This window comes from Melanotaenia boesemani, chromosome 13, assembly GCF_017639745.1.
Source record: "Melanotaenia boesemani isolate fMelBoe1 chromosome 13, fMelBoe1.pri, whole genome shotgun sequence".
Classification (NCBI taxonomy): domain Eukaryota; kingdom Metazoa; phylum Chordata; class Actinopteri; order Atheriniformes; family Melanotaeniidae; genus Melanotaenia; species Melanotaenia boesemani.
Genome location: NC_055694.1, coordinates 4840275 through 4865129, shown reverse-complemented (window position 1 = coordinate 4865129; position 24855 = coordinate 4840275). Strand labels below are relative to the sequence as shown.

Below are 24855 nucleotides of genomic sequence, written 5' to 3'. Positions count from 1 at the left end.
CTGCCGTTTTTTGCTCTGAAATAGGTAAGAGCTCACTAGTCTTTAGGAAGAAAGTACACGTTTTAAAACCAAGTGCTATAAAAGTGCAATCACCACCAGAGAACATGGTTACGGGTGATGCTTTTGTGTTCATAAGGACAGTATCTGGAGTGCTTTTGTTATAAAATCGAGCTACACAAACAGATACGCATTGCTTCCTGTAGGAATGGTGCTAGAAGGAGCACCAGGAAGGTTCTTTTAAGGCCACATTTAAAAGGTATTACCTACAGCGATTTCCCGACTGAGGGAATAATAACTTTTTTTTTTATTTGTATTCTTATTATATAGCCAATGTTTCTCAAGTATTTATGGATATATTTGGGTTGGAAATACTGCATTTTTGTATTCAGCCTGTCAATGTGCTCTTGCGCTGTTTGGAACAAACACTAAACAATCTTTTAATATTTTTCTTATGTTGGGAAATTAGCTCTTCTGAGGCAGAAATGATGAAAAGTTCCATGACCTACAATCATCCTCAGGAACACTGACGAGGTTCCTGTGGTCTTAAAATGCTAAGAATGAATCTGAATCATGTGAAAATGCTTACAGAGTTCTGGTGTTAATATTTTGCAGATCCTTCATCTGAAAAGCTCCGTCTGAGGGAGGTGGTATAGTTTTTTCTTTTTTTTTAACCTTTGTTTATAAAGGTAGCCCCACTGAGTCACTTTTACCATCTAACATGCATGTGTTTGGATGAGGGAGGAAGCCGGAGTATCTGGAGAGAACCCATGCATACACCGGGAGAACATGCAAACTTCACACAGAAAGGCCCCTTTTCAGCGCTTACCACAGCAGAGGCTCGAACCAGTGACTTTCTTTGTATTTTCTGCATTTGAGCTACACACAACTTTGCAATACATATCTACCTTTTGCAGTCTTTTGCTGTCACATAGAGGTAGTCTCCAAAGCATCTGGCATGATCTGGGGTCTAAACTACTTTTGCTTTTCTTAGTTATGTTGTTAGTCCTTTTTAATTTAGCCTTTTCACAGAAAAGACAGAATATATAGTGGACAAAGAATTGCGCCTGTTGCATTTGGTCCTTCTTGGTGATGAAATTCATTGTGGTTGTCCCTCACTTCGGCTTCAAACCAACTTTTAAACAACCAGCATTTGACCTATGCAGAGCATTATCACTTATATCTGTGTGCTGTTAGCATTTTAGGGAAGTGAACCAAGTCTGTTGGTCGTATGCCCACAATCTGCCAATGGAGTGAAGAAATGAAAGAAAATTAGTCATGGTGTGAACTGGGTGTTACCGTTTGAATCACATAAAATCCTTTAATCCTAAGATGAGGCTGCAGTCGGCACTGTTGAGTAAATGTTACGTACCTGTTTCAAAACTTGAAAACAGAGCAAAATACACATCAAATGACTCTCAAATGACACACATCTATCCATTAAAGTTTGTGGAAAGAAAAGTATTTTAAAAGTCACCCTGCAATAACAAACAAGCTGAAACTGACTTGTGTGTCTCCAGCTATACAATGTCTCCTCAGGAAGTATGAACACTAGAGATGGGGGTTGAACCAGTGATGGCGGGTCAACTCCCCAGGAGCATCCCAGTCAGGAAGCTGCATCACAGCCGACAGGGGAATAACAGGAAGAGGGGTACCTGACTGACACTCCAGTGGAAATGTCCTTGTATGAGCTGACCAGTGACTAAAGTTCACAGACTAAACAGAGATGTGGGGAAGGCCTCCACTGGGAGAGAACGCTCGGATGGAAAACTCTCTAATTGGTGGTTGTGAAATCTAAACAACCACTGCTTAATGGAGTGCTGTGAGAACAGCAGTCTGCAGAACTTAGAGACAATAATAAGCTTTGAAATATTTCCAAATAACAACTTTTTATTACATCTGCGGAGGCAGTTAGAGCTCAGCCTCAATCGTTCTGAACTGAAACTTGCCATTAAACAGCACAAAGGGCTTTTTCTACACTTCCTTTTCTCACACCAAGTTGAACCTTATTATCTTATCACTCATATCTGCCTTTGGTTTATTGGTCTTTATTGGTCTTTGGTCTTTATTTAACCACTATCTTGATGACTTGGAAAAAGCCAAAGCTTATTGGTTAGCGAAAGGTTAATACCAAGAGAAGGTTGCTAATGTTTGCACCACTATTAGAAAAACGGCGGTGCTGTTATTTTCTAATCCTTGAGGCTAGTTGCGCCATTGATGTCCGCTCTTTTATACGCATAGCCTCCCCTAATTAAGGCTGACAGTAAAGGACAGACAGGGATGCAGCAGGTCGCCTTGGTTGGGTTTGGATTAAGGTCCACCCAGTGTTTCCATCCCCCATTTTTCGTCCCCTCCTCTCCCTCGGCCCCCAAGGCTCAAGAGTCTGAATTGTTTTTCTTGTGAGCTAGCTAATTGTGGGGGATTTAAACACAGCTCATCTCAGATTAACCTGAATGACAAAAGAACAGAGAGTAGTGGGATGAGTGTTTGTGGTCAGCACAGCAGACTGGAACAGGACATTTAGGCAATAAATTATACTTGTGTTTCACATGAGGATGTTCCTCCCACACACACATCACACCACACTGACAATGCAACAACTGACTGGTGGATTCTGTTGGAGGAGAAAAACAAAGGAAATAAGCACGTTCATAACTGTTTGGTGACATCACTAGCTGTGTTTCCATGGACCACCGCTAATGAGATTAATAATCCAATCAGAATAAAAATGCTTCATGGAACACCTCGATCAGATCAGAGCAATCCGAGCCGGCTTTATCAGAGTGGATTATTAAATGGATTAAGAGGGGTGGGGTAAATCTTTAGGTAATCTGATCATTTTTCTCTGGTTGGAGTAAAATGTTCTTTCTATTCATGTCTGGTCCATTTGGAGGTGATATGAGTTTCTGGGATAAGTAGAAACATGGTGGCAGGAAAATACCTTTTTTTCCGGCTCGAGAAAGTCAACCTCATTGAATGTCTCAGCATTTTTCATTGTGTTCTTATGAAATCTTGTAGATTCTCATATTTGTAGGGAAAGATTTGGGTGATTCAGTGAATTTTAGTTCTATTGGTCCCATCTTGTGGAGCTGAATAATACGGAAGCAGAGAGCGCCCAGGCTCGGCTATTATTTTTTTAATTGTTATCTGAGATAACGAGATTAATTTTCTCGTTTCAGCAGGTTCTTGCCATTGATTTGGTGTTTAAGAGGCCTTAGTGACAAACAGAAATGCCTAAATCATTTACAGGACACATTATAGCTCCTCCTTTCCGTGCTCTGCAGCACCGTTCTTTGCAGTATTTGCATCAATGCATGCTGGATGTAATTCAAGAGACATTTTTCTGTTTAAAAATAGATTTTGTGATATCTGGGTCACTTCTCAGATTTTATTTTTTAATTTGCAGGTATTTTCTCAGCCTGAGGATTATCTAGATGACTGAGCTTATAATTAAACTGTTGTATAAATTTGGTGGATTACTCAGTCTGAAATGACTCATTAATGGATTAGTCAAATGGCATTTAAAAAACAAGACACCCAATTTTAGTTTTGAATTGTCACTTTTTTAAAATAAAAGGATCCAAACTGACTAAAAGGTACTATAAACATAGGTTTATTTCAATCTTGTGGACGGCTATGTTGATAGATTTATCTTCCTCTGTCCTGTACTTTAGAAACTTCTTTGACCTCAGCACCCTGCAGGGGGTAAAGTTCAAACCAAGCTCTAAATCAGGCAGAAGAGTTGAGCTCAGGCACACATGGACTATCTAACAATTGCTTAAAAAGTCCAAGTTCCAACTTGATGAAGCTGATGCATAAAAAAAGTTGTAGAGAAAACTTGGACAGTTTTCAGGAAAAAGGCTGAAAAAAGCTGAGTTTCTGTGTAAATTTACATGAGTCAGTCAGGATCTGTGTGAACATGTGGAGGTGGGATTGAGCAGAAAGGCGGGGTTGATTATTTCTGTCTGTGTGTGCTGGTGTCTCACTAGTAGACAGCTGTAGTAAACGCAGGCAGGCTCCCTGCTCCGTCACGTTCCTTCAGTCCCCCGTTTGTCACTTTGACTGCATCCAGTCTTTCCATCCAGAAGCTTGGGGTTATTTCAGGAGCTCCAAACACACAAAGTGCGGCGTGAGTTGGATTCAGGCTGGGACTAAAACTTTTCTCCACCTGCCGTCTGTTTGGATCTTGGAAATATTGACTGGTTTTTCCACAGAAACACGGAGCTTGTGCTTCCTGGGAGCCAGTTTTCTTATGGCAAGTATCATGTTGTTTTATGTATTTTCATTTGCTTTTGTTTATTGAAAAAGTGAATTAAAGTCATCCTGGTATGACATGAAATTACTTCCTTAATGTTTTTTTTTTTTTGTAGTTTTCATTTATTAAAGAGGTTTTCCAAAACCCAAATATAGAGAGAAATACTTCAATATGAAAGCTGAAAACCCTCAGATCAGAAAAAACTGTATGTGTTGGTCTTTTTTGCTGGTCAGATGATAGCACTGATTTATTTAAGTTGTTAATTTATCATCAAAGTACTCATAGTGTCACAGACTGTTATGCAGCAGTGGTATATTTCCTGCCTGAGATTGTCAAAGCGCAGCTCTCATATCTACAACAGTGCAGAGCAGCACTTTAAGTCTGTTTTTTCCTTCTGTGTCTGCATATTTCACATCTGCTTCTTATATCAACAGACCAGTGTACCCCTTGGCACCCGCCAGAGATCTCTCCTTTCCATCTTTGTAGAACATTGGAAGTGGTTTCCAAATTATCAATTTCCAAGTCACATTAGAAACAAATGTTCAAATTATCATTCAGCCGAAGCTCTAATTCAGCTTGGAATACTCACTACTTCTTTTTTCTTTTTGTCTCCTTTCTCACTTCCTCCTTTTTTGGTCTTGTTCACCACCTTCCTGTCTATCTTCTCTTCTTCTCCTGCCCTGAAGCTATGGATAGGAAGGCTGGTTGCGCCACAGTCCAGCCAGCATGGTCTGAAACAGCCGTCAGTACACTTGACTTTGCTGAAGCAGAGCCAGAGCAGCTGCTGGCGAGTCATGTGTAGTTGTGTTTATCACTCTGTCCAGCCTGGCTTAGTTTAGCTCTTCAGCTTTGTGAAGATTTCGTGGCTGCTCGACTGTTTTGTTTTTCAGTGACGGTGGCATGTGCAGTTTGAGTGTCACGTAAATATTTGACAGTAACTTTTAAAGTTGATGTGAAAAGGATTTTAAATGATTTTTAATCAGTTTAGCCTTAATTTCAAGCTCTTTATAAACCAGTTTAAATTCTAAAAAAGAAAGAAAATAGAAAAAGACACTTGTTGGCTGAGATTCAGGTAAAGATACGAAAAGAAAAAAGTCTTTATCCATTACTTCGTTTCAAAAAGGAGTTGGGGAAAAATGAGGAGGTTGTATTTTTCTTGGGCAAACTTCACTGCATGTTGAAACATACCTTTCACTGGAACGCATAGTCAATTTTACAACCCCCCCACACAAAAAAAGTTTGTTTCCTGTAAGCATGTCTGTTCTTCACTCAATGAATTCTCTGGAAAAACGTGGACATTTGGGTCGTGTTTGAGCTGTAATGGTGATGGATTAATAAGATGGAGTGGATGTGACAAAAAGTTAGAGATACTTATGACCAGAACAATCCACTAACATGAAAGTTAATGAGTAGTTTAAATACTTATGTATGAATAGAAGAGGAAACAAATTCAGTGTTTTCTATGTATGAATTGGAAACTGATAGTGATGTTAGTAGCAGAATATTGGCTCATTTCCTGTAAGAGCTTATATGTATGTAATCTGGGGAAAAAACACTCTCCTGTGATGCGTGTCACAGGAAGATGATATTACGAAATATTTGTGTATAGTTGCGTAACCCTGTCTGGCATCCAAATCCTATAAAACAGCAAAATGAATCACACAAACTGATCTGCCACTCGTTGAGTGAATCACAACTACTGCTGGGGACTTGTTTTTCTGTGGGCTTTAGTTTGGACATTTAATTAAATTAAAGAAAAAGAAGGGAACAATTGAGCAGATTCAGCAATGCTTTCACTTTTTTTTTATAGGAAAAATATTCTAAAAGAAAAAGGGCATCCAAAGATCTTAAAGATCAAATAGTGTTTCAAATTTAATTGCAGAGAAAGCAAACAAGAACAGCAAAACGATGACCCAACTCCGCAATAAAGACCTCAACACAGTGCCCCTGCAGCAGATCGGTACCGTCATGGCTGCATTTGCTGGTTCTGCTTTTATCTCAGGTGTTTTAGATAAGCTGACTAAACTGTTTGCTGATTGGCCATTCATTAAACCTCTTACCTGAACAGCAATTGTCCCATAAAGGAGCAGCAGGGTATGGCGCTTTGATCAGAGCAGCGTTAAAGATCAGAAATGGTTAAAATGGAGTATTTATCTTTTTAAATAAGTTGGCTGTGCTGGTAGTTACGGTTATGTTCATATAAACTTGGTTATTTTGCTAAATAAATTTCCCTCATATGCTTAAAAAACGTGTCTCTATTTACTAAAAAAAAAAAAAAAAAAAAATATTGAAATGCTTTCAGGAGCAATCCAACCCAAACAGTTTAGCGCCTGTCCCCGAAGCCACGCTACCCAACCAGAAAGCTAGCAAAAAAACAATTAAAGCTTCCACCAAATTCAACAAATAAGTGTTGTTTTGATGTAGGAGTAGCCTCAAAAACATGTCAAGATGTCTTTGTTGTTCAGTTCAGTTGACAATTAACTTAAAATTTATATGCAAACATGTAAAAAGTCTTTTTAACGAGATTAGCGTTAGCTCAATCTCGGCTAGATCTGCAATTGTAATGTAATCAAAGAAGTTAATGGTGCCTATTATGATGTAAACCACACATATAGAAGCACACAATCTGAGGGTGTGAGCCAAAAACAGATCATTCTGTCCACGGTTAAACAATACAACCAGATTATCTAAAAATCTGCACCTGGGAAGGCGTTGTCCTGAAAATTAGCCTTCAGTCCCCAAATCTTCGTTTGCTGTGTAATGTTTTCTAAGCATTTTTTTTTATCTAAATGAGATCAACCAGTTTGTTTCTCAAGTTTAATGTGTAATAGTGAGTATCCATGGAGATCAGATCCTTACTGAGTTACTGAAGCAGCACTACAGTGGATGTTTTCCAGTGAAACAAACCTGAAGGGTTTTAGGAAAAACTGCAAAAAATCTACAAGAAAAGAAACAGAAGTCAGACAAATTTTCATTGACTGGTGTGGCCTGAATAAACTGGGCTGTGTGGTGTTACCAAGTAGTGGTGGGTTAGGCTTCATTGTTTATGGTTGTAATTTAGTTGTAGTATTAATTAGAACAAGAGGAACTGCAGTGGACATCTACTGGAGGAAAACTGAGAGTTCTGCTATATATTATATATGAAAGTTATTTTGATTCTCACTAATGCTTATTCAGTTTTATTTGAGGCAGACATAAACCACCAGTTGCATAAACTTGTTTGTGCATTAGTGGACGTTTTTCTGACTTTTGTTTTTTTCTTACCGCTGTCTTCTACATCTGAATCCAATAGTTCCTGGAGTCCAAACGCAGCTTCAATACCCATGAGCTTGGCAACTTATCTGAATTCAGATCTTTAGATTCACTCGCTCCACAGAGCTGAGTGATTCATCTGACACATGGAAGCAGCAGCTGGCGGCACCAACATCAGGAAACTTAGAGCTGAAAATTACGTTGCACAAAACTGCAGTGATTTTCAGCTACAGGTGTCCGCTGGTTAACTGAGTATGTGTGTTTTATACCTTACTGTGTGTTGGGGGAGCTTTGTCTTGAATGATGTCATTCCTTGCTTGACACATCTCCTCACACTGGTGTTAGTTAGTGAACGAATGCTGTCACCAGAATTTACCATGTTGGGTCCATTTTCTGAACATACTTAATGGATGTTTGAGCAACACACACACACACACACACTTTGCTCTCTCTTGGGAGGCTGAAACACAGCAAGTGCCACTGTTTGAGTAAACCCACATGTGAGCAAGGCGTCTGCACTGCTGCACAGCGAGGGAGTCGGTTAATGGAGAACAGGCGTGCAGACAGGCAGAGCCGAGGGCCGAGGTAAACACCAGGGCCCTTGGCTCTCCTCCTCCGTCTCTTAGCTGAACCAGAGGACAGATGGCAGGAGAAGAAAAGAAAGCGAGCAGCGGTGGCTCTCCGTCATGGCACTCCTCAGCAGATGCAGCATTTATTTATTATAAAATAAATCAGAGCTGAGCCAGGCGTACCCGCACTCCCTCTTTCATCTCATGCCGCCTTCCTCTCTGTGCTGTTTTCAATCCCACCTACTGGGCCACAGCTAATGGCAACCCCCCCTGTGTAATGTTTAGGAAAGTAGGTCCACTCCGGCATGCACATGGTGGCCCTGTGGGATTGCATGCTCCGCTCCCAATAGGACAAACTGGCACTTAAGAAAATGGCAGTGAAAGTGTAACTGATGAAAAGAAGATTTTTTTTGTAATGTAATGCAGATATTGTATATTTAGTTTGTAATCAAAGCCACGATGTGCTGCTGCATGCAGGATAATGAAGAGCTGAAGGAAAAAGTCACAAACATCATCTGTTCGGGGGATTGGGAAGATGTGATGAATCACTGGGCTGGAAGGTTTGGGACAATCTAATATAAACAGTTTCGTCCTTTTCCTGCATCGGTTTTGTGCGTAATAAGAATTCCACATAAGTTCATGTGAACAAAAAAGTGAGGCAAAAATTCTCGTAAACATTATTTTCAGTGTCTTTTGTATTTTTCCTCTAAACTTTGATTAAATGGACTGTATTTTGTATTTGTATAGTCATGTTTCATGACTGTACTTGTTAGCTTCGCTTTTTTAGTCATGTTGACCTCTCAAAGCACTTTACACCACGTCACATCCACCCAGTCATGCTCACACTCATACAGCACTTCTGCGGTTACATACTGGTACAAGTGTTTTACTCTAGCACACTCATACCCCGATGGATGGGAGGCAGGACACAGGACACTTCGACATGTAGTCGGGGAAAGCCTGGAATCGATCCACCGGCTTTCGGACGACAGCTCTGCCTCCTGAGCTTCATGATTAGACCATATGTCACTGAAATAGTTAAGAACTCTTTCTAATTCAAAAGCTGTCAGATAAATGTAATGGAGTAAAAAAAAGAAGAAGCATGGCAGATTTACCAGTATTACAAGATTATAGTCAACAAGTCCTGAATAGTTTCAGTTAATGAGCCATTTTTCTGTAGATGATGGTGTGTTTTATGAAATTGGATGGTTTTAGACGTGCAGCTTCGGTTGAGTGTGTGTAGAGTTAGCCTTGACCTGCAGGACTAAGGTCAGAGCATCAGTGTATTTAACTGTGAAAGGAGACGGCGGTTGTCTTTGCTCTGTCAGCCGTAGACTATGAACCACCGATGATGCGTGCTTGGCGTCTGACTTTTGGGTCAACTCTCATTAGATTGATGTTCTGTGTGAGTTGGTCTGACCGAAGTCTGATTTCACTGCAGTCATGCTGTTTAAACAAGACCGTGCATGACTGTCGCTGGTTGAGCGCTAACCAATCATTTGTGTGTGGGTGTGCTTATTGGAATGCACTGGAGTGTGTGTTCTGGCTGTTTGTGTGGAGGGAGGAAAGGATGGGGGGTTGGGGTTTGACAATGGAAGAGGGTGAGAGGTGTTGACTTAAAGGTGAATCCTCTGACTGATGTGTTAATGTTAACATAACTCACCACTGAGGAGAATCTCCACCAGTTGCCAAAGCAGTGACGACTCGCATGTTAGGGCAGGATCTCCATTTCTCACTGATATCATGAGCATTAATTTGACTCATGTGGTTGAATTCTCAAAGACTAAAACCTCAAGTGTATGTGACAAAAACATTGGACCAAACACTGTTTTTAGTGCTTAACATGATTTTAGCTCTGATGTGACAGGAAGCTAAGTTTGCTGCATGGGTGTGGGTGCCGCCATGACAAACAGCTGAGAGTGTGTGTTGCAGCATAGGGGTTATGTAGAGTAGCTCCTGTTTTCACAATATGCCAACATGAGATAAGGGGTTTATTTTTCCCTCTTATGTTGTGTGTTTTTCTGCTGGGTTATATCCCCCACACGAGTCCCACATCCTGACTGGCACACCGCCCCACCCTTCCAAGCACATCTAAACCAAAACATATGAAGAAAGTGAAGTTTGTGATTGGTTTAATTCTAACTCAGCAGCTGTCCTGCTTTTGAACCTTTTTCCGCTTCTCCCAAATCCTGAATAATCAGACATCTTTGCAGAAAGCAAAGCCAGTTAAACAGGCCGGCTTTCGCTGTCAGAAACACAAAACACTTCTTCAGTCACGGCTTGTCATCACTGTTACATAATCGTTAAAAGCAAAGAGCATTGACTCCAGATGCAGACACAGCTAAGACGAAGAGTTTTCATCAGACATGTTTTATTAACTGCAGTCTGTTTAAAAAATGCCTTTACTGTAACTGGACGAAAGTCTTTATATTGTTCTTTATATTTTGCTTCCAAGCTGCCTGAATTTATGTTTTAAAGTGGTTTGAGCAGAAGTTCTAGAGGCTTTCTGAAGTTTTTTTCTTTTTTTTAACCCTTTAACCGACCAATGAATTGTTAAAGCATAAAAAGGCAGCTAGTGTGTTGACACAAAACAGACACCTTAGCAAAGCAGCTATTTTAAATGGGATCTTTATGCACTTTACCAGCCGCTTCTTGTAAATACATATAGTTTTTTTCTCATTTCTTAAGTTGCATCTACAGAAAATGTCAAAAACAGCAGAATTTGACATGAAATGGTATTTTTGCAGCAACAAGGTGGTGCCTGCAGAGCTGTTAGCTGAAAGCTTGGCATATCCCAGCACGGTGTCCAGTGTGTTAATAAAACATTTAGCAAACTGGACAAGTGAAGGACAAAAGAAGTGTCACAAGTAAAAACTACAGCAGGTGAAAAGGATCTGAGCGTGATGTCCTTAAAAAGGGGGGAAAAAATCCAAAATGGAACATAAGAGATGCATCTTGATGATCATCTCCATCTACTGTTGGCCGAAGCTTCATCAGAAATGGTCTCAATGGAAGGGTGGCTGTCTATAAGCCATTCTTAACCCTTTACTGTCATATGAATCATGTTTTATGCAAAAGGTCTCATACTGTATGCATCATTTGATAGTAAAAACTTTGCTCAAAGCCTTGTAGAAGTCAATCTAATACTTGTCTTCTACACCCTGATGAATACTGTAATAATACAATAAAGCACTACAGTATCAGTAAATATACAAAAATGATTTTGTTTATTTTTGTAAAGGGCCACATACAGACTTCACATTAAAACATTTGACTTTTCTCCCCCATTTTGTCTTGAGTGAGACTTTAAAGGGTAAGGAAGGGATACGGGGAGAAAATGCTGAGGTATGCCACATGACACAAGAACTGGACTGAGCATCAGTGGCAACAGGTCTGATGGAGGGATGGTTCCCCCCCAGAGGCCGGACCTCAACATTACTGATGCAGTGTGGGATCATCTGGACAGGAAATGGAACAAAAGGCAGAAACATCCAAAGAAGAGCTTTGGAAAATCCTTGACGAACTATTCCTGAAGAATACTTAAGAATGTGTTGACCGCTGGAGCTGCTTTTGCACAATGCTGGAATTGTGCACATTTGTCTGAATGGTTTCCAGTCATTTTACACAAACAACTGGAATAAATAATTTCCTCATCAAAGACTTTGTAGTGGTTGTTGTTTTTATCTCCTATAGTCTTCTCTTTTTTAGATTTTAGCTTAACAAAAATGGAGGGCATTAATGTGGAAGTTATTTGGAGCAAAAAAGTGGAATTCCAGGATGCCAATACTGGGAAAACCATCCAGATCCAGTATCCTCCCCACTTCTGCTGTTTGTTGTTTAACTGTCAGTAAGCTTTAAAAATAACAGGTTATAGAATGAACAGAAAAGGCAGAGAAATTCTCACATTAACAGACATACTTGTAAATATATGTTAAAGGATTCACACCTGCTTTTTTTTTTCACTCCCATCAATTTTTACATTGAAAAATAACAGGAGGCGGTTGTTTTTCTTATCTCTCAGAAGATAAATTTTGTAAGAAATTCTAGCCTGCGGCTCTTATAGCCTCCTCCATCATGATGCAAACTCCCCCTGTGATGTACGCTGTTGCATAAGTGCTAGGTGTGCTCTGGCAGGACAAGCTGTTCCGGAGGAGGAGGAGCAGGAGGGCTGGTCAGGTCGCAGACAGACAGGAGAGCGTAATTTTGGCTTTTTCATCAATAAGAGCGTGACTGAGCAGATCCTCTTCAAAGCAGCGCTGTGATGGATGGGCCCTCTATCAGTCATATCTGCACTCTTTATTTGAATTTATCTGCAGCCTACAACCCCCCTCCTTCAATGCATCATGTGAGTCCAAACACACGCTCATAACCTGCAGATTTTCCAGCTTCTGAGTATGTGGCAAGCTGTCCAAACTAATTTAAAATTGGCCCCGAGAGCCAAAAATTGGGATGGTGGTGAGGAGATGGCAGCCAAATCCAACTGCCTGGATGTTGGAAACCCACATGTTCCATCCGGGATCGTAAATCATGTTTAAAACGCTGGAAATCCAAACTTAAGAAAACCGCTCCTTGGTTTATTGTCTTTAGGGTCAGCTGTGTAAAGTAGCCATAATAAGCTGAAACTTTTTAACATGGTCAGAGGAAACACGATGTGCTGTGAAGTATCTGAACATAGAGCTGCTATATATAGGTAAAGATCTAGATTCAACTCAGAAGACTCCAGACTTCTTCTCTTCTGCTGATGACAGAACCTCGAAGCAGGTATACATGTGTTCCCACATCTTTTACTTTATTACGTACACCTAGTTTCAGAGATTTGGCTCTAAACTGACATGACAGCATTACATTGTTGGTGCAGATTTGTCAGCTGCACATCCATGATGAGAATCTCCCGTTCCACCACATCTTAAACCTGCTCTACTGGATTGAGATCTGGTGTTTAAACCATGCTCAGTTGGTACTAAGGGGCCCAGAGTGGGTCAAAAAAATATCCCCCACACCATTACACCAGCAGCATCCTGAACTGGCAGGATGGATCCATGCTTAATGATGTTTGTCACCAACATCTGACCCTAACATCTGAAATAGAGTCATCAGACCGGGCAATCACCCAAAAGGGGAGTTGGGTGATTGACATGCAGGATGTGTGGAAACGGGGATGCATAAAGAAAGTGCCACGTGGCCACGTTGGGGCCTGTGTGTTTGTATTCTCAGCTGCTGGGGAGGATATGAAGTTGGGGCTCTGTGTGTATGTGTGTGCGTGCAGATATTTATTCTTACTATAATGCAACCCTGAACCACCTCTCTAATCCGAGCAGTTCTGAGAGCAGGCGTTGGGGGGGGGGGGCTCACTGCTGCTCGCCGTCAGCTGTCACGCACCAGCTCTCTGTCGGCTTCTCTTACACTCCTCCTCATTGTTGTTAAGTTCAAAACTGATCCAAATCCAGCAACAGATGCTTAATGAAAGTCTGCTCGTTCTCTAACTCTCATATCAATTGACAGGAATGTTCAGCATTTGAAAAATCTCTGCTGCACATCCTGAGCTGAAACTCTGCTATGTCAGATGTAATTTCAGGTATCTGTCATGAATGTGAGATTACAAGCTTTTCTTGGTTTATTTGAACTTTTTCCATTCGCTTGATTTCGGACCCCTTTCTTCATCCTGCACTCGTTTATCTTGGCTGAAGCATCCGATAGATGCAGCAAGAACGAGGATGCCTCAGTTTGACCTATCGGACAGTGTTGTCTAAATATGACATCTGATGTGCTCGCGTCCCTCTGGCTCGGGATTTGGTTTCCCACCTCACGGAGAACATGCCAACTCTGTGTGGGGGAGACGTTTTACTTCACACTAAGTTCCAGAGAAGAACAAGCAGGTAATGATGCTGCAGATTTCTGGTTAAGTTCTCGGTCTCCGAGTGGTGAGATGAGATCAGTGAGTCAGACTGAGGAGACACACTGGACATCCAGTGATGGAGAAACATTTTTTATTCAAAGTCTACCCATAAATTATTCTCACGGTCACTTGAATACTTATGAAGAAGTAATAACAACAATGCACTGGACTGGTTACTGAGACTTTGATGTGTGTACTACTTTCATAACTGATATAATTGTTAGCCAAAACTATGAAAATTAAGTTGTAATAAACAGGAATTTTCCTTTAACCCCATGTCATGTTCACCATGTCATGGCCATCCTCTTCGGTTTAGCCCTCAGAGCTCCCTCTCTGACTCCCGTCTCTCCGTCTCTTTCTATTTAAAACCTCTGGTTGAGGCTCTGCCTGGGTGCAGTGACCCTGAGTGTATGAGAAGAAGGGAGGAGTCTGAGCTTCTGGTGGTGGAGGACAGAGAGAGGAAAAGAAGAGAGAAGGGGGGTTGAAAGAAGAGAGGATCTTGGCTCATGGAGCTTTTTAATCTCTGCAGGACCGTCAGATGGCTTTGACAGAGTACAGGCACAAATTAGGCTGTAACATTGGGAGGGGGGCTGAAAAACTTCTAGACGGACCTTCTTATTCTTTTCCTTCCTGCCCGAGGTTTCAGTCTTCATTGGAACTCCTCACCCCCCCTAACCTTATACCTCCCTCCCCTTCCTCCCTCCTCCAGCCTTGCAAACGGCCCCTTCTGTGATTATACCTGTCGAGACATTGAGAGGAGTGGATTAATACTGCAGTTGGAGTTAGTGGGCCAACAAGGAGGCAAGCTGGATGGTTACTGGGGGTCCTGAATGCCTTCAAACATGGATATAGAGCCAACTTGCAAAGACTCTAGCTCCCATCTGCACTGTATGGTGGTAGAGTAATGAGAGCAGTGAAATGTGTGTGTGTGTGTGTGTGTGTGTTTTTCTTTCATATTCATTTGTCTGCAGGGTTTGAGGTTTTTCATATTGTCCTGTTTGTAGGCCTTTAATAGCAGTTGTGGTACCTCTAATTGTTTATAACCTGCCCCGCTTACACTCAAATCTTTGCCGTCCACATGGACACACTCATGCACAGACACACTGCTCCTTCCGAGTACATGAAAAACAATGACAGGAAGTACATTAGCAGGACCTCCATTGTATCTCCCATACATCCTCGCTTCCTGAGGCGGTTGTGGATGCTGGCGAGAGGGGACACGAGAGGAGTCCTGCGGTGTTGAGGACTTTTGGGGGGAGGGGGGTAGGTTGGATGTGTCTGGTCTGAGACAGACAGATCCTTAATCCTTCAGCCTTCTGCTGCAAGTTGCTCGTGGAGCTCAGGGACTGACCTGTGGTCAGATTCATTGCTTGACTTCCAGGGGAAGAATTCTAGATAACGTCAGGGCGAGCTGGTCTCAGACCAGCACAAGAGTTGAAGAAAAACAACCTGATTTTAAGTAAATAAGTCGTGAAGCTGCAGAGAGGAACAGATGGTGGGAAGGTGGGAGCGACCAAACCTCAGGAATGCCCGTGGCAGCCTCAGTGGTCATTTTTATTGTGGCAGAAACAATAGTCAGGCAGGGAGCTGTTTATTCTGAATGTGTGTGACTGTGGTGCCCTTTTCATTATGGCCCAGCCTTTTTTTAAAAAAAAATATATTTTTGAATGCATCTGTATTTTAACACAGCAGCTTTGTGTGCTTGGCTGTCACGTTGATCTCTGTGTTTGTCTGTTTGCAGGTCTGCCACCACCCAGACTGCCAAGACCTGAACAGCAAAAGCCCACTTCACCTCTGTGAGTCATGTGACTCACGATGCCATTCAGAGAACACAGACAACATGCACTTTGACCGACACCCTCGTTTTAACTTACAACCTCAAGGTAGATGATTTCTTTATTTGGTGTGCCGCCTGTCAGTGATGATGTCATCCTCATGACCTCATTGCAGGAATTTATTCTGTAATTATCATCCACACTCAGGTTTAATTGTTTTCTGTAAAAGGCAGGTGATATTATGTCTGTTGTGTGAAATTCTGAATTGGATCATTCAGATTCTGAATGTTAAAGGCGATCTGAGACTGTGGAGGTAATAAATTGGAGAACTACAGTTAAATAAATAACACCAGGCCCTGCCTTTGGTTTATTCATTTTAAAGGTCCAGTCTGTAACTAAATCAAAGATCAATGACCAAAAAAAATGTAAGATATCATTAATTAAAAACTGTGTTTCTATTGGTATGTAATCACTTTACAAAAATAACACCACATACATGGCAGCAGCCATATTTGTCCCACCATTTCTTCTACGGTGTCTCTGGTTGGACAAACAACTCTGCATATAGTGAGAACCTTCTGAGTTAAATGCAGCATTGGTTTTGTTTGATAGGAGCTAGAGCACCGTTTGGGGTAAGTAACGCCTTAAAAAGGCACATAGAAGAAGACAGTACGCATGTACACAATGTAAAGTAGTTACCTGTAGTGTAGTCATTGCTGCACCTCAGGCCACTGGATCCACTTACAAAAGAAAAAAAATGTGTTTTTGTTTGAAAGAATTTAGTCTACTGATGGCCACTATACATTCACAACTGTGCATGACATTTGAAACCATTTCAAAGCCCACCTTACCACTCGATGTTAGTAATTTGTACACATTGTACCTTTAAGACCTCATTGTTAATGGTTTAAATTAATCTTTTTTCCCCAATACGAATTAAGTCAAATTAGCCCTGTGGAGTTCCCATGTGTTATAGATCCACATCGATGTTTGTGTAACTATTACTAGACTAAGCTGATGTTCAGAAAAACTTAAACGTACAGTGTGTAAAAAGTACTGACATCTAGTGGTAAATATGGGCGTAGAAATTAAATTTAACAGTTGTGAATGAATGGTGGTCGCTAGTGGCCAAAATTCTTCTAACATAAACATGTTTTCATCCACAAGTGGATCCACACAGAGTCACATGTCCATTCAGAGACACCGTAGCAAAAATGGTGGCACGAACATGGCAGCTGCCATGTATGTGGACCCACAGTAAGTAGATATAAATGGCTTATTATAAGAAAATAAGTAAATTATTTTAGTGAAGTGATTAAATACCCATAGAAACTTTGTTTAATCATGTATTAAAATTTTCTGTCATTGACCTAATTTTGTTACATGCTGCACACTTGATTCTTGATCAAGTTCTAAGGTTTTAAAGATTTTTTTTAGGTGAAATTTTCCATTTTTTCCAAGGAATGAGTTCACACAAGTTGGGATGCAAACAGAAGTGTTTAAGACGAGTTCTCAAAGATCAGTTGCATTGAGGCAAAGTTATCTTTACTGTCCCCTAAAGATGAGAATATGATTTGTTTTTTGTTATTATTGTTTGAACCGATGCTCCAAGCTTTGTATTAATGGTAAACTGAGCCGACAGAGGGAATAACTGCTGTGTTTTTTTAACCTTAAGCCTCCATCCTGGCTCGAAACGTGTCCACACGCTCCTGTCCCCCACTCACCAGCGCCCCCCCTCATCTGGAAGAAGGGAATGAGGGGAGCAATGACCACGGGTCAGTAACCTTCCGCTATGTCTTTTCACACTGGCGATCATTTACAGCCATGACAAATGTGTTTTCTTACGCTTTAAGCACCAGTGATCACAACAGAGAAGCAGCTTGTGTATATTTGTTGATTTCTGAGGAGCTGCTACATGTTAGGTTCGATAATGTGTGGAATTTCTTTTGCAGGGAGTGTAAAACAGTGGGGATGAAGTTAGGCAAAAAAGGACGGAGACGACACACTGATGTAAGTAAGCGTGTACAAATAAAGTCACCCTCCATCTAATTAAACCACTTTTTAATTTCTGCTCCTGTAAGAATGAGGGACAATTTCTTCTGTCGCAAACAGGGAGTTGTGCAATACAGCAGCCACCATATAACATGCTGGTATCACCATCCTTAGCCTGCGCCATGCAGCATGGGGCGAAGGGGCCCCCATGTGGATCAAATGAGCTGCAAATAGCCGAACTGCTTCACCTTTATGTCCCCTCTGTCTCTGCAGAACCCCATGGAGTACTTCAGCCTGAAGTTTGACCTCAGTGTGGACATCAACACAGAAATTGTACCTGCTATGAAAAAGAAGACACTGAGGTGAGAGAAGAGGGAAAAGCAGCCACTGAAATTTACACTTCCCAGCTCTTTGAAACGTGTATAGACCTTTATTTTCTTTTTGTGATCAGAGAGGTTCTAGATCCAGTGTTCGAGAGGATCGGCATCGAGTTGTCAAGGGTTGACCTGTTCCTGGATCAGTCCAACACGCCACTGTTCCTCCACTTCGAGGCCTATCGTTTTGGAGGACACTACCTCAAAGTTAAAGGTGAAAACACACCTTCCACTGATGTTGTGCCCTCTCTAGGACTGGACATGCTCTTAGGACTTCCGGCTTGTCTATATGTCCTAACCACATAAACATACAGACCCCCCACCCCAAAAACTAGCTCCAAACTATCTCATTCATCTGCTCTGTTTCCAGTTTTGCACGTTTCAGCTGATTTTAATGCTGCTCTTACACAACATGATGGTCTTTCAAAATTTCTGGGATTGTCAGAAATTTGTCCTGTGTCACAAACACCAACATCATCTCTGCTTTCAACTGAAGACTGTTTCATTGCTGTAGATTTGAATGTGTCTTGTATACTAGGATATACCCATCCTTCTTCAAATGCATTTTTTATGATAAAAGTGTCACGATCCTTCATTAGTGGGATGTTTGTGGAAAGATTACAAGCGGTAACAGCAGGAGTCCAAATAAAACCCCAACTAGAAGAACTTGTTCTTCTGTTTCTGAAAACTTGTTAGTCATGGGGATCTTTACTGTATTTTAAGACACTTCAGATTTGTGAGGGAGGCAGATTTCCTGTCACAGCCGACTTTCTGACTCAAAGATTAAAGGAGTGGACAGCACAGATGACATCACAGTGATAAGTGAATTATGTGTCACTGATCATTACTTTTGGGGATTTTTCTTATTTGTTTTTCCTCTTGGTGGAAAATAGTAAGAGCTCAAGCTCTTCTGATATCCTTTGCCACCAGCACGATCCATTGGCATGAAAAATTGCTCAGCTTGTGAAACTGCATCCCCTGACTGTCCTCTGGACCACAGTCTGGAGCACTGCATAGTCTGAAACACAGAGGTCGAGGGTCAACAGTCCACAGCTGTTCAGTCGGAAAGTCGCTTGCTCTGTATTCTTGATGCTCTCTCAGGGAAGAGCGTTTTTCTGAAACATGAAGGTAAAAACAATCATTTCATTATCAGATTAAATTAAACTTTATATGAGAGAAGTAATCTGTAACTGCTGTGTTAACATGTTGGTCAAAATGCTGAAAAGAAGTTAATGATGTGTTCAAAGCTCAACCTAAATGAGAAAAATATTGTGTTTTTTTTTTCACAAGTTGAGATCCATCTGGATGGATGCATGCATGCATGGATGGATGGATGCATGCATGCATGGATGGATGGATGGATGGATGCATGCATGCATGGATGGACGAACGATGGATGGATGGATGGATGCATGCATGCATGGATGGACGAACGATTGATGGAATCATGGATGGATGGAATCATGGATGGATGGATACTACTGGGACATTAGTGGTTGCAGCAGCAAGTATTACTGCAAACAATGGCTCAAATTATCAAAATAAAGTTGCAACATAAAGATCTATATACAGAATAAAAGCAGATTATGCAAATCTATGTACAACATAAACAAATCAAAAAAGGTATGAGAAGTAGGCTATAGAAATATATAAGTGTTAAATAAGGATGTAAATAAAAAGACTGATGTGCTTTTGATAAAAAATACCAAAGCAGCTGTTTTTAACCACCCAGTTTCTCTCCACCCATCTCTTTCACACACAGTCATCTGTCCATGAGCTTTGGACCACCGTGCAAATGCAGTCAAGACACATAACGCTCTAAACACTCAATGACTACATGAGAGGGCTTAAGATACAGAGCACACACAGCAAACCGAGCTCTGACTAGCATACACCAAACTGATAGATAACTGCATGGCTGGAGGTTTTATTCTCAGATACTTAATTTTCCTTGATTGCAGTTCGGCCACTACCGGTTGGTACCGGTCCGTCTCTAAGGGAAACAAGCTTGTCACAAAACTGTCCGTCCATCCTTCTGTGTTTTCTTGTGCTACTTTTCACCAGGGTTTCTTTGTGTAATGAACTGTCAAGATAGAGGAAAAAAAAGACAGATTTTCTAGTTGGTAGAGCATTAATAGTTAATTTCTTACTTATGTCAACAATGTGATTACAAATCAAATGCAGCATGATTTCAGCTTGATGTTGGAGATAAAGATGATGAACATGAGTCAAGCTTACTGACTTATTTTCATCTAAATTGGACTCAAACAAAGAGATTGTTGAGTTTATCCTGAGTTTTTAAGATTCATAAAGACTTCAGAAAACGTGTATCATGCACAGAAACATCAACATTTCTATCTTTTGTTCTTTATTCGACGTGTAGCTCGTCCAGGGGATGAGCTGAAGGTCGAGCAGGGTGTGAAGGACATGCGCTCGCTCAGCCTGCCCAACATGAAACCCTCTGGAGGTCAGAGCCCCTACATCCTGACCCCTGGCAACGAGAAGGTGGCACATGAATCCCTGGGACGCCGTGAAAGCATTGATCTGTTGGTGAGTGGCGTATCTGACAGTTCTCCTAAGACTCATCCCTTAAACCGCAAACAAACACACCCAGGTTTTTACTGCTTCGCCACACCTTTGACTTTTTTCCCCATGACTTTGCTCCTCTTCCTTCCATCTCATAAAGCCTTGGGCTGGTTTAGTATCTCATCTCTTTCACCTCTTTATTTTCCATTTCCATTATTTTTCTAGAGGAATCCTGGAATTACTTTTTCTATTTCCATTTCAGAACTCTCCTATATGTGTTTTTGACCAACGTACAGTAATAAGTTCACACACTCCCTGCCACTTCCATGCTTCCTGCAGCCAGAGGAAGCAGCTGTTTTGTAACTAATGAGAGATGCTAACAGGCTAACAGTGCAGGAGGACACGATCTACTTGGCTGCCAGGCAGAAAACTTGGAAACGGGACAGGAGGTCATCAGGTTTAAGTTGTGACCTGTAAAGACTGCAGCTAAAGCTGTTGCACATAAACCAATAGAAACTTTTCAAGCTTTAGCAGCTACACACACATTAGGTGGGCTTTGGCACCAGGCTGCAGCCAGCTCACTATCGGCTAATCCGCGGAATGCTGTTGCTTGGATTTTGGATGTTTGTTTAGTCTAGAAAATGTCACAAAATGGTGAAAACACAAGAGAAACAACACAGAATGGGTTCAAAAAGCAAAGATGCTATAATCAGTCACTGTTGGTGTGTGTGAGGCCAGTCTGAAGCTGTGTGTTTCAGGCATTCAACTCACCACAGTAATATTAATAAAATCAGATTTAAACCTTTGATTTAGATAGTTGGAAATAAGAAATTCCATTAAAAAGACAGAAAAAGCTTAAATGAAAAAAAAAAAAACACAAAAAAATAAGAATGACCAGAAGATGTGGGTTAAATCAGCAGGAGTGAATGGAAACCTGGCACCGCTTGCGTCTGCTTTAGGATGTTTTAGTCAGATTGGCCTTAAAATAGTGGATGCATTGTAGGATCTTGAATTGTATTGCACTTAACTTGGCGCAGGAAGTGCTGCCATTTACTCCTAATAAAGAGTTGCCCAGATGCCATCTTCCAGTTCCTCCCCTAACATTTCCACCCAATCTGCCCTGATCTTTGCAAGGTTTGTGTTTTTAAAGAGGTTATACAGTCATTAATTCTAGAAATCATCTGAAGTTGGAACGATGATGCTGAAGGAAGTGGCTGACTTGGAAATAACACAAACTAGACCGAGGGAAAATAAACGTGTGATAAATAGTCAAAGGCTGCAAAAACACAGTTTATGTGCAGGTCTTTAAAAAGATAAATGCCTCGTCACTGTCAAAGGGTGAACTCAGTCTAACGTTGCCTCACTAGATGTCTCTCACTTGTACATATAATAGATTTACTTATAAACTAAATATAATGTAGTTTCTGTATGTTTGACAGTTGCTCAAGTTAAGGGGAAAATTGGGCTGGTGATCTGGCCTTTTTACCTACTTCAAACTAAGTTATTATTCACCCTTCTTGGCAGGTCAAGACCCAATTACAGATGAGTGAGATGATGTGTTTACATACACAAGCGATAAACATATGTCATTGTTGCTCTGAGCGAACAGGTGAAGACTTGGTTAAAGTTTTTTTTCCTGACTTCTGTGGTTTATCATGAGGGTTAGTCATGGAGATGAGGCACGAACACTGGAGGTTGCCTCTGAAAATGGAGGTTTAGTCATCGTGTCTCATCTGTTGTAGAATCATTTTTTAGTATTGTACTTTTTCCATCGAACAACTTGCAGCATCTTGTTCTTTCAGCGATTTATGTAGGCGGGTGATGACTTGTCAGTTTAGTGAGGACAGTTGTGTCAGAGATTAGGGAAGCTCTGGTTTCGTCCTGCAGGTGGCGGTAACGTGCTGCTTTTGAGTGCTGCTGCAGCTGTGTGTTAAAAATCTAAGGCTTGAATTTACATCTAGATAAGGATCGAAACTGATGCTTTTGAAAGAGCTAAAAGCAGGTGATGCAGTTTGGATTTTGGCTCATATTTTATGAAAGCTATTTATATGGCAAAGCCTGTGCTTGGACATGTGATCCTCGAGTTTCCACGGCAGCGGCTCATCATTTAGAGTTTCCTCAAAGAGGTTCAGATGCTTGATTACCACCAGATCAGAGAAATGGCATCCAAATCGGGTTTCCTCTCTTGAAATGGGTATTCTAAGTTTGTTATTGCACAGCTGTTACATTTTACCGTCTCTGGCAGCGTTGCGATTGGCTGCTGAGAGCTTTGATGATCCGGACTGATTACTTTACGACAGAAACCTTCAGCCAGGCTTTGTGATTGATTGGAGATGCATTCCAATACCAGTGATTGTTTCCATAAAGCCCTGTTGACCCTCTACCTGCATTCTTGAATAATCCATTCCTTTATACTCTCTCAGTAATCTGCACTGTGTCAGATCACCTTTGATACAGATATAAAACTTTGAACCCACTTGATAATTTATGAAGGAGTCTAACCTGAGGTGCACAACAAGCATTTCTTGGTTAATCTGACCCTCTGCAGTCCAATGGCTTCACAAAGCTACAGGTCTGGAAGAACAAACCCCCTCCCCAGTTCTCTCTTTTCATAAACACGGAGCAGAAGCTGTGACTCATTTGTTCAGGTGAAGTCATTAACCTCTAGGGTCAGGGCTCAGGATGTTTAGTCCATATGCACTCCATCTGACATCAGGTTTTTAGTAAAAGCAACCACATTTTAGTGTTACTACACCACAGCAGTTTTCCAGCACAAGCCACACACACACATACACACACAGCTTTTATTTTCCTGACAACAGAAACTGAGACGTTTCACTTTTTACTGTTGTCATAAACGGATGTCATAAACCATCTGAGACCGTGTGACCGTCGGCGAGCATCGACAGCACAACGAACTTCGATCTGCTGCTCGCGCCATAAAACACACATCCTCTGGTTGCCATAGCAGCGACGGAAACGGTGAAGTTGCTGGCCTCTGATCTGACATGTGATTCAGGCTGAAGAAACGACCTCCGTGTCACAGGGGTGGCGTCCATAAACACACTAATTACTGCGGTTTGATCCGGAGATATAAACCACAGCGATGAGGCCGAGGAGACAGGTTCTGTCAGGTGATGGATCCTCCGTTCGTGGGTGTGTGTGTTTCCTCACACTGATTCATGTTAACCCAAATCTGAACCTTTTCAAAATTTTAACCCCTTGACGCCTGTTGTTGTAAATTTGCAAAAACACCCTACTAGCCGGTTGTTATTTAATTTCTTTTATCAGAATGATTTATTTTATTAATCTGTTGGCTGTTACTCACTATTATGTATTTATTTTAATATTATTTTTTTATTTATCATTAATGTTTAAGTTTCTTTTATTCCACACTTTAATTTTTGTGAATTTTCCCCCCTTGTATTACCTTTTTTTAATATAAATAAATCCAAGTGTCAGAGGGTTAAAATTAGAAAATAATCTCCTTGTTTGGGGAGATTTTTTCACCTTTTTCACCTTTGTAAACTTCTTAACAAACCTTTTCTCGTGCTAATGACCCATTCAAGTCATAAACGGCAGTAAAAACAGTCACATTTCTTTCCATGAAAATAAACCAGACTATAAATGCAAACGGTGCATTTCATCATACATGTTTCTTTAAATAGCTTTCATTGACGTATTTTCATGAGAATACTGAACATCCTCACAGTATTTCCTTTTCCAGCCAGGAACGAGTAACTTTTACTCTTAGCACATTTTAAATGATCTAATTTAAACTTTATCTGGGCAGTTTTTTCAACATTACTTAAATAATAACATGTTGGAATATTTGAAGATCTTTGATTTTCCTGAATTTGTGCCATTCAGGATGTTCTCAGTTAGCTTTGTGTTTGTTTTTGTGTACAAACTCCTGTTTCTTCACATTTTCTTCTTTCTTTTTTAATAATTAGTAGGAGTATTGAATTTATTTGTTATTATGATGCATGACGATGTGGAAATGGGCAACTCTGCATCGATGCAGCCACAAAACATAATAGTTTCAGAGTAATTTAATCTATAATAATAATTTATAATTTCTTATTTTTCCGGCATTGGAACAATAAAGTTCTTAATATGAAAATAACGTCATAGTTTACATGTTTATGATGTTTAATATTCAGGACATTCAGAATGATTTTTGTAATAATTATAAATTAAAAGGGAGTTCATAATTATC

The 24855-nt window shown here is 40.8% G+C and overlaps 1 protein-coding gene across 1 annotated transcript in view; it reads left to right on the top strand.

Annotated features, from left to right (window-relative positions):
• plekhg5b (pleckstrin homology domain containing, family G (with RhoGef domain) member 5b) overlaps nucleotides 1-24855 on the top strand; it is a 70053-nt gene that overhangs the window by 31338 nt on the left and 13860 nt on the right. Inside the window, 6 exon segments of the mRNA XM_042003218.1 lie at nucleotides 15711-15852; nucleotides 17420-17519; nucleotides 17697-17754; nucleotides 18010-18098; nucleotides 18188-18324; nucleotides 20494-20660. Of these exon segments, the coding sequence (XP_041859152.1) occupies nucleotides 15711-15852; nucleotides 17420-17519; nucleotides 17697-17754; nucleotides 18010-18098; nucleotides 18188-18324; nucleotides 20494-20660 (693 nt within the window).